The following is a 16,184-nucleotide window of genomic DNA, read 5'->3' on the forward strand; positions in this document are numbered from 1 at the left end:
AGGTTGTCAGATTTCAAGTCGATCTCACTTCCTTCTCAGGTGACGGGGGAGAGGTAGATTATCAACTGCGGCAACTTCAAGAGAGTGTGTGTGTGTGTTTGTGTGTGTGAGTGAGTGTCAGGGCTTGAACAATCTGGCCACAAAGTCCTCAGTTGTCCCAAAGTAACAACTTGCTTTGTTCTTGCCAGCTACCTCAGTTGAATGGATTCATTGAATGCCCTCAGGGAAATGATCCAGCCCCTATGGGGTGGGGATGTAGGAAAAATCCAAAAATGAAGCGCACGGTCCCTTTGGTCGAGAAGCTTTCAAACACGTCTGGGCCTGCCACAGCTTTTCTTCGGTTGCAATCTTGGACCGGATCACCCTGGATCGTCTTCCTTGACTGCCGAGGAAAGGGTCATCGATCTAAGGTCACGGGTCTCTCCCTAGCCCTGCAGTCCTGTCCCTCCTGAATGCTGGCAAGTAGTTTTGCCCCTTGAATTCATTCATTCATTCATTCAGTCGTATTTATTGAGCGCTTACTATGTGCAGAGCACTGTACTAAGCGCTTGGGATAGATAGAGACAATCCCTGCCCAATAGGGGAGGCAACAAAATGAAACAAGTAGTCTGGCATGCAACACCCCCTTTTCTGCACCCCAGACGTAGACAATTAGGGACTGTTTCCCAGAGTCCCCACTGATAAATCCTGCCCCCCTCACGACGGCTTTGGACAACTGTTCCTAGACTCCTTGAACCGTTAATGGTTGTACTGTGGAAGGGGCGGAGAGCGGGACGGCCAGGTGGGGAAAAGAAGACTGGCCTCTTCCTGCCATGGCTAGTGGTTGCGAGTTGAGATTATTGCCACTCCATCTCTGTAGGTTAGTTAAGAATAGCCTTGTATTGCAGGTTTTAGCTCCTCCAAAGAAGCACAGGTTAACTTGGAGAAAAAGACGTTGAAAATATAACCCTAAAATGTAAGTTCGTTTGATGAAGATGTCAAGTGCAGTGTTCTTTTCGTCGGTTCTTATCGTGCCGTGCCTTTCCTTCAAAAAAATACTTCGTCATTTTCTGTTTTCTCCATAGCTTAGAAGTGGTGCAGTCTAGTACAGACCCAATTGTGACATAAACTAGGTTAGACTAAAAGTAAATAAGAAAGGACCCTCAGCTCACGATGCTGGATTTTCTTTAGGAATCCAAAGCGTCACCCCCAGGAAGCTGGCGAGTGTGGTTTAGTGATCATTTTGGCTGGGCCGCTTTACATTTTGGAACCCGTTTACAAGCCAGACTTTGAATGTTTTTCTTCCAGAAGCTCAGCCATTATGGGAGATCAGTCATAAACAGCTTTCTTCTTGGGAAAAAGAGTCTCCTTCCCCCCCCTTAAGAATCAAAACAGAAGACTGCGGAGGCTTCTCGGTATGAAAGGCCAGCCGTGGTCCCCTGTGGAACTGGGCATCACGATGCCTGCCTCCTGGAAGAGAGGGAGCCTTTGCCAGCTTCTCCTCCTGTGGGTCGTTTTGGTTTCCTTGGCAACAGGAATGGTGCCCCACTCAAATGATAACTTGTAGCTGTTGAAAAATGCGATTAGCCATTTGACAGTAGAACTCTTGTTCGAATTCTGGTATGGGGCTCTACACTTTCCCCTCGGAGGAAACCACTCCCATTGAGAACCAATATTTGGTTATTCGCGGAACCAGTATGAGCAGTCAGCCGAGCAGAGCTCTTAGGGGCTTTCGTATAATCACGTCTCCGGGTTCTATGGCAGAGGAGTTGACTTTGGCTATTTGAAATCAGAGCCCAACGAGTTATGTAAACATTTTCGATTCATGAAGAGTAGGCGGTTAGTGTTCATACCAGTAGTAGTTACAGCTTGCAGTTTTAACCATTTCATTCCAGAGTATGTGCTAGATTATAAACTCCTTGAGGGCCAGCCCTTGTCTACTAACTATTTTACTGCCCCAACCACTTAGAACAGTGCTCTGCACAAAGTAAACACTAAATAAATACTGGAATTAACAGATATCATTATGTATACATCTTCTGCCGAACATCATTTCACTTCTACTCCTCGGATGAGAAAATCAAAAGCACACAGCAGGGAAGTGTGAGTGTGTGGGTGCGTTTGCGTGTAAGAGTGTAGGGGAAGCATTATGGCCTAGTGAAAAGAGCGCGGGCCTGGGAGTCCGAGGACCTGGGTTCTAATCCTGGCTCAATTGTTACGTAATCTATTTGGAAAAGTAAAACGTGCATCTGCAAGAAATTCACTTCTGCTGTTGTGTCCCCTGCCTTCTAAAGATGTCGCCTCAGCATCGTTTCTGATAGTCTCCACATTGGGGGATTTGAACCTGATTGGACTCATTCATTCATTGTTATATTTATTGAGCACCTACTGGCTGCAGAGCACTGTACTAAGTGCTTGGGAGAGTACAGTGTAACAATAGACACATTCCCTTCCCAGAGCGAGCTTGCAGTCTAGAGGGGGAGACGGACATTAAATAAAAAAATTACAGATACGTACATAAATGCCGTGGGGCTGGGCCGGGGGATTAATGAAGGGAGAGAGAGAAGAGTACCTAAGTCATTATAGGTTGATCTGGTTTTCATAAGTCAGTAAATAAATATTAGGGGCTTTAAGATGCTTAGCATTTTGCTAGGGGTCTGGTGTAAATATCAGTATCAAAGAGTGACCATAGTGTTTCATCGAGATTACTGTCCCTTATCAGCATAAAGCATTGGAAGTATGCTTAAGGCCTGTAACTCAAAAGAAAAGCATTTTTCTCAGCTGTGATACTTTCATTCTGTGAAACTGTTGAGCACAGTCAGTGAACAACTCGGAGATATCAATTGCTGTGATACTAGCTGATAAACTTTGGGTAAAAAGAACTCTGCTTTCATCACCTGTAATTTGGTTCAGTGTCCTACCTAGTTGTTCCGAGCTACAAAGGGACCTAGGCGAGCAATGATTATTTTTTTTTTAAATGTTATTTAAGTGCTTATTATGTGCTCTGGAGTAGATACAAGCTAATCAGGTTGGACATAGTCCATGTCCCACAGGGTCTCACCGTCTTAATCACCATTTTACAGACGAGACAACTACTGAGGTACAGAGAAGGTAAGTGACTTGCCCTGGGTCCCACAGCAGACGAGTGACAGGGCCGGGATTAGAAGCCGGGTCCCTCTGATTGCCAGGCCTGTGCTCTAACCACTAGCCACGCTGCTTCTGATCTGTTGTGAAGCATGATCCCTTTTCTGGTGCCTTTTCAAACCAAGTCTTTCTCAACATAAATGCCATTACAGCCGGAGGTCAACCTTCCCTCTAGCTTATTATCCTGTCTCTGTTAATGGGGTTAGATTGTTTGGAGAAATTGTGCGATGATTCCTTCGTTGACATCTGTCGATCCATCCGACGTCCTTAACTCTCTCTCAAGTAATTCCTCATAAACTACTTGCCCCTGAATTGATCCGGACCCATCTCGAACCTCCTGATTCTGGGACCTACACAGCAGCCAGTGTTAACATATTTTTACATACGTACCACTCCCAGTTTCCTCCCTTTCAGTTGGTTTGTAATTCAGTAGATAAGGAGCATAGTCTTGTGGAGTCAGAAGGACCTGAGTTCTAATCCCGGCTCTGCCATTTATCTGCTGTGTGACTTTGGGCAAGTCACTTCCCTTAATCTGTGCCTCAGTTACCTCATGTGTAAATTGGGGATTAAGATTGTGATCCCCATGTGGGACAGGGACTGTGTCCAACCTAAGTTATTGGTACCTATCCCAGCGCTTAGTATAATACCTGGCACATAATAAGTGCTTAACAAATACCACAAATAATAATGGTAATTATTACTATTAATACACCTACTTCATGCTTCAGAAAGTATGCCCTCCTCCTGTGAGCTTGCTCACCCTCTCCACACCTTTCACGATTTGTAGACTTACATTGCATCCTCGCTAAGATTTTCTAGGTTGAAGAGTTTTATTATTTGCAATCAGTCCTTATGCGGAAGGTTTTCCGTGCCCCTTGATCATCTTGACTGCCCTTCTGTGTATCTTCTCCAGCTCTAACATGGCCTTCCTATACGGTGGCACCCAGAACCGCACACAGTATTCCTGGTGCCAGCATGAACACTTTGCCTGTGGTTTTCCTTTGTATTTCTTTCCTGATGAAGTCCAGTATTTGGGTTCTGGGGCTGCTGTCAACCAATTGTATTGCTTACTGTGTGCAGAGCACTGTACTGCACGTGGGAGAGTACAGTATAACAGAGGTGGTAGACATGTTCCCCGCCCACAGCGAGCTCAGCTTCTCAAGTTTTGGACCCGTTGGTTGAAAAGAGTAGTTACAATGTCTTTGAGATTTTGGTTTTGAATTGTGACTACTAGCTCAAAGCCCGTCAACGTGTACTTGTAGTTTGGATTCTTTTTTTCATAAATGTCATTTCCTCGAACTTGCTAAGCCCTTTTGCCAGTTCAGGCTTAGTAAGCTTGAGATCCTTGTGAGTTTTAGCCTGTCTGCATGACATTTCACCACCAAGAAGGCATTGCCATCCGTAAACTTTGAGATTTCTTTGCCCGCTCCATCCTCCAGCTCATTTATGAAGATGCTAAGCACGGTCGGTCCTAGCACCGATCACTGCTTACATTTCTCCCTCCCCACCAGAATAGCCTCAAAATTGACTTTTTGTTTTCTATCTACTAGTTAATTTTTCCATCCATGACTGAACCCTCCAGGCCCCTGATTATTCAGTTTCTGAAAAAAGCCTTTTGGTGTGGAACCTAGTCAGAGGCCTTTTGAAAAATCTAAACCCATTCCGTCTCCTCTAATCAAGTGCTTATTAACTGTCCTCAAAGAGCTCCAGCAGCTTTAAAGAGACTTGATTTCCACATGCAGGAACATGTTGCATTTCCCCCAGCTAGATTGATCCTGAATGAAATTGTAGTCTCTACTGCGAGACTAACCTGGTCTAGAGTAACCAGGACTGTCGCTGGAAGTGGTGTAATGAGCAGACTAGAGAATTCACTGAGCTTCCGCTCCCTCCTTTCATCACTGGGCGTATATATGCCGTTAGCATCCTCAATCATCAAGTGACCTCACCGTTCCTATAACCACCTCCCTGCTTTTGGTATAGGTGAAGAGTATATATTATTGATAATGTCATCCCTTCAAGCCACTCTTCACTCAGTATTATTTACCGACCACTGTCATAAATCCATGGGGCTATACCAAACTCTAGAGACTCCTTTTTTGGCCCACCCAATTTGCGCACATGCCTGCCATTTTCCAATTTTTTCCAAGCTTGGCCCTTCCTCCTTTAGTGGATTTCACAGATATTCACAGAGTATTTGTATGACCACCTGGGTTTTTGTTTGTTTTTGTTTTGTTCTATGGTCTATACTTTTACCAGGGCCTCTAAAATGTTTTCTCAATAACCTCTGAGTTTTTAGTGAGTCTCTTGAAAATAACCCTTTCAGCTTTTCCCAAAAGGCCCACATTTCCCCATAATTTCTAAGATTAAGTATCCAAACATTTGGGTTTATTTTGATTTTCCCTCTCCAGCAGCAAGAGTGCTGAATTTTATTTTTTTTAAAAATCAAGTTGTGCTCACTATTGTAGAGTGACTTCAAGATGTATTTCCTGCACTAAGTACTGAGAATCGAATCCGACACGTTAGCTTTCCTTGGTGGTTTTAGGACGGGGCCGTTCAAGAAAATAGTGACTTATGCTGTCCCTGCCTCCACTTCCTTTTCCGTTGTTACTCAGCCAGTCTCTATAGGATAACTGAACTCTCATTATTAGTACACGTGCAATTTTAGAGCTTGTCTAGTCGCAGCATTTCCTGATTAATTGCCTCATCCTGCTGCGAATTGTATTTTTGTTTGTTGCCTTTCTATCAAATAGATTCCCCGGCACTTCTCTTATCAGATAAGACTTTTACCTTGTTCCTCTTTATTGTGTCCACATAGGGTGCCGCACCTGGGCTGTAGAGTTTGCAGCCTGGCTGCTTCGCCTCCGTCGGTTTTCTTCCCTCCACCGAATCTCGGCAAAATCTCGGACTTTCTCTCAAAAGTCCTCCCCAGTCGCCCACCTCTCGGAGGGGTCTTAGTATTATTGAGGAAGCACTTGTCTATTTTTCTTTAGAAAGTTACATAGTGATTAAGAACTAGGTGAGTCCAGTGTGTGGAAGCTTATAAATCAGATTACCTTTGGTCCAGGTGGTTCATCCACCCCAGAATTTGACCTCCAGTTTGTAAATTCCTCGTGGGTAGGGATCGGCTCAATCAACCGTTTTGTATCGTACCCTCCCAAGCGCTTAGTGCAGTGCTGTGCACCCATGTGGCTTAGCGGATAGAGGACAGGCCTGGGAGTCGGAAGGACCTGGGGTTCTAGTCCTGGTTCCGCCACATGTCTGTCGTGTGACCTTGGGTAAGTCACTTCACTTCTCTGGGCCTCAGGTACCTCATCTGTGAAATGGGGATGAAGACCGTGAGCCCCACGTGGAACGGGGACTGTGTCCCACCTGATCAGCTTGTACCTACCCCAGCATTTAGTACAGTGCCTGGCACATAGTAAGTGCTTAACGAATACCACAATTATTATTATTAAGGAACTCTAAAAAAAAAGAGATGTAGAAGTTTGAGCTGTTTGGAATATGTTAAAGAGTAAGGGAAACGAGTTTAATGTTGGCATTCGTCTTCCTCCGTGCGGCTGCGCTTCCCAAGGAGAGGATGGCAGGGCCAGAGAAGAGGGAGGGTTCTCGGCAATGGGAAACCAGCCCTCTTAGCTCCCCTGGTGCGTGACAGCTCCATACCAGTTTCCTCTGTCAGCTTTAAACTGGAACTGTTCCTTAAGCCTTTTTATTTGCTTAAGCCCTTATTATGTGTCAACACTGCTCTAAGAGCTGGGGTAGATGCAGGTTAATTACGTCGGACCCAGTCCCTATCCTGCCTGGACTCAAAGTGGAAGTAGAAGGGAAAACAGGAGAACTGAGCTTGTATCATTCCCCCATGCTAAGTACAGTGCCGGGCACATAGTAAGCCCTGAACGAATACCATAAAAAAGGGGGCCCGGGTAATTATAAGTGACTTACCCAAGGTCCCACAACAAGCAACCGGCAGAGCTGAGATTAGAACCCAGGCCCCTGCGCTTTCCACTGGGCCATGATTGTACACTCTGTCCTGCTCATGCTTTAGTGCTGGCTTGAGCCAACGAAGGTTCCTACGTGAGTGCCGTGTCCAGTATGGGTTCTGGTTAATCGTGTTGGCACCTTCAGTGGAATGTCACCTGACGTGATTACAAGTTTGATGATTTAGTTTATCTCCAAATTAGAAATGGCTTTCCTTTCGGTCTTTCTCTAGCCTCCAACACACCCAGGTCTGCCTCAAAAGGGCTGCATTCTTGTAAAACCCGGCTTTGAGGACAGCTTGTGCTGAAGTACTCATCGTGCCTGACACCAGACACATGCCCAAAACGGTTTCTTCTGACACCATGGCACGCTGTATCCAAACAGGCTTGTGTTGTGTGATGAACATTCCCCGATTCCCTACCAGACCTCTCGCCAAAAAGCGTAGCGATCGCGCATCTTACGGCTGGACCGAATGTACTTTGAAAGCAACCCAAATCCACAGCCTCTGTTCGGAGGGTGCGACCAGGGGACGTATTTCTGCATCTAGGGAAGTTTCATTTGTCATTTTATTCATGTAAGATTTATGCGTGTATATATGTATTGTATACACAGAGAATACTTAAAACTTGGATTCGATATGCAAATCTCTCCAAGATCACGGTGCGTTCAGGCCGTGACCTTTGATCCATATGATCTCTTTGTGGGCAGGAAACGTGTCTGTTTATTGTTGTATTGTACTCTCTCAGGCGCTTAGTACAATGCTCTGCACACAGTAGGCTCTCTGGAAAGAGCATGGGCTTGGGAGTCAGAGGTCATGGGTTCGAACCCCGGCTCTGCCACTTGTCAGCTGTGTGACTGCCGGCAAGTCACTTAACTTCTCTGTGCCTCAGTTACCTCATCTGTAAAATGGGGATTAAGACTGTGAGCCTCTCGTGGGACAACCTGATGACCCTGTATCTACCCCAGCGCTTAGAACAGTGCTCTGCACACCGTAAGCGCTTAACAGATAACGACATTATTAAATACGACTGAATGAATGAATCTGAGGTTTGCCGCAACTGAAGATGTTCCCACTGCTCGATCCCAGAGATGTAAGGTTTTTGATCTCCTGCCTAAGAAGGGGCCAAATTTAAAGCACCAGCAGGCACTTCAGTCTGGCCTAGTGGATAGAGCCCAGGCCTGGGAGTCAGAAGGGCCTGGGTTCTAATCCCGGCTCTGTCGCTTGTCTGCTGTGTGACCTTGGGCAAGGCACTTCACTTCTCTGGCCCTCAGTTACCTCATCTGTCAAATGGTGATTAAGACTGTGAGCCCCATGTGGGGCAGGGACTCTGTCCAACCTGATTACCTTGGATCTACCCAGCGCTTAGAAATACTATTTTTAAAAAAAGTAAGGGGGAATTTTACATGTCTGAGGGTGGTCTGAGCTGTCGGCTGTGCAGGGGTCTTTTCAGGCCCACTGACAAATAGGCGGCGGTTTCAAAGTTCGGAGGATGAGCTGTGGCTTGGCCCGGGCTTTTGGATCATTTCTGATCTCTCTGCCAAGGCATGGTATTTTCTAGCTCATTGTGGAAGAGAGAGATCATTTTCTCGACATGACCAGAGATAGAGTTTAGCTTTGAAAGCAGAGCTCTAAAGCCTATAACCCAAGACCGGCAGAATGACATACTGTATATTTATTATCTCCTTTGTCGCCTCCCATCACAGAAGCGTATTTTTTGGGTAATTATTAACTCTGGCAGTGAGAACTTTAGTTACCCAGGCTATCATTAATAGACGATGGCACCTCACGTGTAGACTTTTAGTGGAAAATATCAGTCGAAAATATCAGTCGCCACGTTTAGGAGCATGAAAATATTCTTTTGCGTTTCAGTGGTTTAGGTGATTATTACCGAGGTTAAAAGGAAAAAAAAATCCCAAAAGAGTGCACTAGAATAGGATAGGATTGTTGTGAAAGATTGCATTGTAAAGTTGGGTTGGAATGGTTATCTTAATATTATTTTTATTTGGGTGTATCTGCCTGTTCTCACTTTACCCATGAGGGTAGTGTATGTATGCAAATGTCTGCAGAATACTTAATCAGTGGCTAAATGATTCTAATTACCCCCAGGATATGTGGTAAGCTGTGCAAGAACATGAAACCAAAAGTCACTGATTCTAGGGTCAACAGAGTAGTCTTGCACTGCATTTTTGGTTCCCTTTTAAGATATCTTTATGATCTTCTTAAGTCATATTGTAGATGTACATTTATTTCTCAAATTTTCATTTTTACTTTTCTCTCCTCGAAATTCTTCTCTAATACTGGCGGGTCACTTTAGGGGAGCGGTGGATAAAAATAGGCTTTTTTGACTTCGGCCAAGTCATTTAAATACTCAACAAAGGCTAAAATAAGAAAAATATCTTTTTAAATGAAAGGAGGCGATGCGAAGTAATGACACTGGAAATCAAACTTCTTTATTAATCAAGAGGATTTAATGCTTTATGGGAATGCATTGGTCAGGGCTGACTCTTCTCTTGACTATGCCTTGCTCTCCTGTGTATACTCTCTCTCTGTTTAAAAATAATGCAACACCCTGAAATCTTTGGATACAGGGAGATGGATAATTCAGTTCTGAGATAGGAAAAAAAACAGAATCGATACCGTATGACTCTGGAAGTCGGAATTCCTGCAACAGCTTCTTCAGTCCTCCATAGTGGATTGTAGACATTCAAGATGTACAACCCACACTGATTTTTTTACCACCTCGTGGATCCCCTACGTTATTAAATCGGGCACGAATAGCAAGCAGTGGGGATAGAGACGCTCTTCCCGTACCTCTCGTAGGCCCCAAACCCTGGCACACGCTTGGAAGGTCTTCCCTCGGATACGTTGTCACTGGCTGGCCTCTACTAACGATCCCGTTCTGTAAAAACAGTTCCCCACCGAACCCGCTACTGTTTTGAGTTTGCCTGAGTCGAGTGATTCGTTGTGGCATCTAACTGCTTCTTCTCTTCCTTCCTTTTTGTCACCCTGCAGTGTTCTGTGCCAAGGTCTTTGTGGCTAGGCTGCTCCAACCTGGTAGAGAGCATGTGCGCACTGAGATGCCTGCAGAGCATGCCCAGTGTCAGATGTCTCCAGGTGCCTTTCTTCTTTCTTGTTGTAATTGTGTTATGCGTATGCTGTGATCATTTGTTAAACGCTCAATAGTTTGTTTAATCCGATTGTTAAAGTCTGCTAAATGTTCGTCTTACGTTCCCCTCCGAAATACCCCGAGCAACCGTCAAGCCTGGGAGTTAGTGTTTAAGTGGGTTCTGTTAGAGTAAATTGGTCTGAACTCTGCATGAGGGCAGTGGTTTTGTTCCCATTGCTTGTTTTCCACCCCCTGGGATTTTTCCAGTAGTAACTAGTTGTGCATGTTGTTCATCCTGTTTGCTTTCACATTTTGAGTTTAATCCTTCAGTTTGACTCTTTTTAAAAAAACAAAACAAACTTATGGAATGTTCTGATAATTTCCATCATTTTCATTTCGACCACTGCATCCCTTTCGGTTTACCACCCCAGGATGCAAGTGCAAAAGGATACAAAGGCCCCAAAATGTCGAACGTAACTTAGCGAGCAGCTGTGGGCAAATGGACTATCGAAGCGCAAAAATCCCAGCTTCAAGCTGTCACCTTCTTAGATTTGACCACTTGGAATCAGTAAACGAGACGGTAGATCTTGTACGAGTCAGTGAGTTACAACTTTGCCAGCCCAAGGATGCCTGGGGATTTCCATCTTGGTAGCACCATGATGGTTTTGTCATCCATGTTCCAACTGTTCAGCCTGTCTAAAATGATGAACGTCAATAGAGGAACACCGGTACTGGAGACCCGATTGTTTTTTCCGGGATCCCCATTTCATCACGATTTACTAACTGCATAGATCAGTCATGGAGATAGGACGAGAAATCCTATTATTTTGGGGCAGGTATATTCTTGGCCTCATTTAATGACAGGGCTTTCAAAGCACTGTCAGTAAGGAAACTGATTTAAATATATTTCGAAAGGTTATTCGACTTTGAGAAATAGCTCGTTGGGCATGCGGATGTCGCTGGCGTTAATACCGAACCTCTTCTGAATGTTACCACGTTAGTGCATGTTCTCAGTTTACTTTACAATGAATGAGATACAATATTTGCGCTGTAGTAATCGTCGCTAACTCTGGCACTGTTTATCAGAAAAATCATTACTTAAATGTTACGCAACTGCCGAGTTCAGCCGTGTGACCCAATTTCATCAGGTTCTAGAAGAAATTGCCTTGGCAAATGATTCTCAGAAGCACATATTGTTTGAATTAAAGATAGTCGATCAGTTATAAATATCTGTCGGCGAAACCGGAGCATAGAGAGAATACCGTAGTTCTGATTTTTTTAGTCAAGGGGAAACTGTTCTGATACTTCTTGGGGTGGAAGGAGGGCTTTGTGGATTAAAAGAGATTTAAACTTTCACCGAGATACTCTTTTTTGCACCTTTTTCCATATGTAAGGTGTATAAATGACAAAAATTAGGGTTTGGGCATGGGCAATTAAAAAGAGACACGGGGAAGTGCACGTTTTCCAGGGGGCATGTCTTACTTGCGGCGCCTAGACCCCCATGCGGCTTTTTCTGGGGCTCTGTGGGAGCCCTGCAGGACAGCTGGCCGTAACAGGGCAACGGGGAGGTGCCCCTCTGCTTCTCTCCCACCTTGGCCGGGCTGCGAGCGGCTCCCCCGCACCCCGGTTCCACTAGCTCCCGTGGGGGTAGTCCCTCTGTGCTCCGACTGGAGCGGGCAGCTCCTTCCTCTAGGCTGGAACCGGTGCTGCTCAGCAGAAGCCGGAGAAGGGCAGCTGCCTCTCCTCCTCCTCCTCCTCCTCCTGCTGCCATGTCTCAGGGGAGAAGTCGTCATCGTGAGAGTGGGTGATTGTGTTTTGTGCTCTCCCTCTCTGTCTCTCTGTCTCTCGTCTCTGTCTGTGGCCTCTGAGTCTCACGTGGGCTACGATGGCCTCTGGGGTCCCGGACCTGTCTCCGGACCTCATCTCTGTCTCTCTCTGTGTCTCCTTTTCTGCCGCCTTCTCTTCCCCACGCTGTCCCCCGTCCCCTGTGATAGCCCCGCCCACTAACGTCGTGGCCGTAAGAAAGCCATCGTCCTATCCATCCGTCCGATTTCTTTTTGCTCAGTTGAATAATATTATTTATATTAGTTTTTATCGAGCGGCCGTTACGTGCGGGAAAATGTACGAAGCGCTCGGGAGAGGACGGTACAAATTGCTGGTGAATTTCTAGAGAATTCGTTAGTGATTCGCAGCTTAATACAAGTACCGTATAGGTGCGCTTTTATAATGGCAGTTGCGGACCGTGCTCAGGAGTGTGTTTGCTATGCTGGTTTCAGAGGTTGGTTGGTTTGTTTTGTTTTGTTCTTTTAGCTTTTGTTTTGGTTGGTCCCCGTTTTGAGTTTGTTCCAAGTGAGGCAGTAACATTAATACCAAATCAATCAATCGATAGCACTTGTCGAGCGTTTACTATGTGCAGAACACTGTACTCAAACTTTGATATATGATTAGTATTTTGGCATCTATGATGTTGTAAAACAACCAATCTCTATTCCACTGCCAATGTGAATTTTCTTGGAAATGTAGAATAGTCTCATCATTTTTGGGTATTTTAATTGAGTTAAACACTAGCCAGGAGGAGGGAATCCCCGCTCTTCCAGACAGTGATTTAATACTTTCTCAAAAAAAAAAAAAAAAAAGAACCCAAAATGTCAGAGGGGATTCTGCAAGCTTAGGGAAGTGTCCAAGCAAATGAAAGCGGAAGATGGACTGCTGGCCCATTCGATCTAGAATTCAGTCAATTCTGCTTTAATGTACGCTTTTCACTACACTACTTGTATACAATGCTCCCCACAACCTGAGTTTGATCTGTGTAGATAATGGAAAAGAAATAGTTTTGCACTTGAACCTGGCACAAACCAAAGCGCGACTACTATCCTTCCGTAGTGCCCATCGTATGTTGAGCACTTGGGAAAGTACACGAGACAGCGTGGCTCAGTGGAAAGAGCACAGGCTTTGGAGTCGGAGGTCATGAGTTCGAATCCCAGCTCTGCCACTTGTCAGCTGGGTGACTGTGGACAAGTCACTTCACTTCTCTGTGCCTCAGTTACCTCATCTGTAAAATGGGGATTAAGACTGTGAGCCCCACGTGGGACATCCTGATTCCCCTGTGTCTACCCAGCGCTTAGAACAGTGCTCGGCACATAGTAAGCGCTTAACAAATACCAACATTATTAGACAAGATCCCTGTCCTCGAAGGGCTCCCTCTCTAATCGGGGAGGCAGGCAGCTCGAGATTATATTCAAATTGTGCGAACTATAAGAACAAGAGTACTACAGAGGATAGCTCGACAGAATGAAAAAGCCCGATGAATAATTGCTCCGCCCACAGTAAGCGGTCAAAAGATGCGACTGAATGAATGAATATTTAATTCATACATTACATATACAACCCGAGTGCTGAGGATGGCTTTAAATAAAATGCAGAAGCAGTTTGCTGTGACCTGTGTATTAGGAAATGATAGTCATGGTTTTTCAGTGTCATGGCAGCTGGGACTGTACATTCTTCAGCAGTGACACTGAAGAACGCTTGATCAACTGTGATCCTTGACTGACACTTCAGGACCTTTCAAGATTCCTATTTGACTAATTCCCCTCCTCCCTCCCCCATCAAGGACCTAATATCTTGGAATCTGTTGCGGTCCTCCTTTAGCCTTCAAGCGCCCTCACTTCCCCTCCGCTAGCCCATTCTTGTCCACGAATACATCCAGCCCATTCTGGAACCTATTCCTGTTTTGTCTGAACAACTTCTCGTGCTAACAGATTCCATATGCTTACCACTTGGTGAGTGAAAAAGTGGTTCCTGATGTGTCGAGCCCACCACTTTTAAGTTTTAATGGGTGGCCAGGCTTGATGGGGAATGAAATGGGTAGCAATCTCGTGCTCCCCTTGCCTGCATCCTCTCTGTAGCCTGACTGCCTTCAACTCCCGTTTTGCCATAGTGGGTTGAATTGGAGACCCTTTAGCATAAGTCTTTCAATTAGATCCCCCTGTCCTGCTGGAATATTTCTCTTTGAAGATGGCCAGTCAAGTAGCAATTTATTTTTATCATAAGGAGGACTAATGGAATAGGCACGCCCCTTTGATATGCAGAAGTGACAGAAGCTACCGCCCGTGTATTAACTTCAGATTTGGTCGTTCCTTAGAAATTGTTCAGAAAATACCTTGAGCTTCAAGAAGTGGTTCATTTTTTTTTTTTTCAACTGTGAGACGCTTTCCTTATTAGTAGAGACGGCGGAAACAACATTAATTTAGATAGTGAAATCGAATCTGAAAAAGAACGGGGTAATGCGGGTGATGGGAGATTAAAACTAAAGATGTTTCAAACAAACAGAGCCAATTCTTAATATACAGACTTCTGTTATGGGATCACGTGGGCATTCTTTGGATTCTGAAGGTGCAGAGATTTAGGTGAAGTACCAGTTTATTTTCTTTGACTTTCTATAAGAAATGAGCCCATCTCCATGGTGGTATTGGGGGCAGGACCTGATTATATTCTCCAATGGGTGGACTGATTTGCTCTTTGAAATGATGTTGTTCCATTTATATGTCAGTAGGAGATAGGCTTACAGTGGCTGGTAAAGAGGTAACCGCTCTCTCTTGTCATCTGGCCATACTTTTAGTGAATTATTTGCTAAACTAACTCAGGTAACAAGGGACCAAACTCTATGGAATAGTGATGTTTGTTTTCTGGGTTTAGAACCATGTAGAATTCAATGAAGTTTTTCTGTTCCCCTTTCATTTTTTTCAAAAGCAGGCCGAGTTGAATTTTGGAGGCCGGAGGAACCCTAGGGTTCGTCAGAAATCATCTCGGCACCTTTTTACTGCTATCTTGCGGCAAGGGGAAGGGACTTTTGAGAGCAGGTTGATTGAAAATAGCTCTTTCAGGCATAACAGTTGGTTATCTAAATTGACTTTTCAGACAGCGTTATGGAAGGCAAGAGAAACTTCCTTTTCCCCCATTCAACTATGATGATCGATTTCCAATTCATTATGCAATAATGGACTGGCCTCCAAACTGCATCACTCACTTCTAGGAAACACTGATGTGCCTTTTTCCTTTTTTTTACTTCAGGTCCATGTTCATCTCTGAACCAGATCCTAGTTGATCTGAGCTCAGGGCAGAGGAGAAGGACATGTGCAAGTCATCACGCTAGTAGATGCAAGGCGTTTATTAGGTGGACACCAGGGAGGTTTATATGCTGGCTTTTTGTAGGGGTTGGACAGGGAAGGTGTCGGTGACTCCCCCTGCCCACCCGGTTTTTCACACCCATCCCCCCTTCTCCGGCTGCCCAGAGATATTTTTCCCTGGCTCCTGACTGCAGCTCTCGCTTCTTCCCGGCTCCTGTTTTCCCTCCACTGTCGGTTAACTCCCTCTCTTTCTTCCATCTCCTTTCCGACCCTGCCAGATCCCTTGTGGTTCATAACTGTATTCCCTCCTGGGACCATAGCTTTCTCACCCCTCATTCTTACCAGCCTGGTTACTATCTCAATGTCTTCCTTTATTTTGTGTCTCCAGGTTTAATTCTTTGTATCTCGTCAGTAAGTTGAATAGTTGCTGTATTTGAGTCCCTACCGTGTGCAGAGCACCGTACTAAGTGCTTGGGAGAGTACATATAATAGTTGGTAGACAGGTTCCCGTAATGAGCTTACAGTCTAGAAGGGGAGGCAGACGATAGAAATAACAAGTATCGAAGTCCATGATTACCTTTGTAGGGACAGATGATTTTTGCCCTACCAGGGGAGATGAATGAAAACAGGTTACTTGATGGTGAATACCCCTAAAAGTGAAATGCCAAGCAGGATTTTTTGTTGTTGCCTTGGACGAGGCTAATCTGGAGTTGTGGAGTTGTTCCTTTTCGCTATTATTGTAGCATCTTTTCTCCAGGAAGTAGAGAGACTCGGCGATCTAAGCTTTCGAAGCAGTGTGAGCACCAGCATATTAGTTGGGAGTTTAGAAATGAGGATTCTGAGAAAAGGTTGA

General features: G+C 45.0%; 1 protein-coding gene across 7 annotated transcripts in view; it reads left to right on the forward strand.

Annotated features, from left to right (window-relative positions):
- The window catches only part of FBXW11 (F-box and WD repeat domain containing 11), a 122,329-nt gene that overhangs the window by 26,444 nt on the left and 79,701 nt on the right, over window positions 1-16,184 (forward strand). For 3 of the 7 annotated variants that reach the window (XM_029050357.1, XM_029050358.1, XM_029050359.2), the window contains one exon: window positions 10,112-10,213. The exons of the other annotated variants lie outside the window; for them this stretch is intronic. In XM_029050357.1, coding sequence (XP_028906190.1) covers window positions 10,112-10,213 — 102 coding nt within the window. The remainder of the gene's footprint in view (window positions 1-10,111; window positions 10,214-16,184) is intronic. 7 annotated transcript variants of the gene reach the window in all.

The sequence above is a fragment of the Ornithorhynchus anatinus genome, chromosome X1 (genome assembly GCF_004115215.2).
Source record: "Ornithorhynchus anatinus isolate Pmale09 chromosome X1, mOrnAna1.pri.v4, whole genome shotgun sequence".
NCBI lineage: Eukaryota > Metazoa > Chordata > Mammalia > Monotremata > Ornithorhynchidae > Ornithorhynchus > Ornithorhynchus anatinus.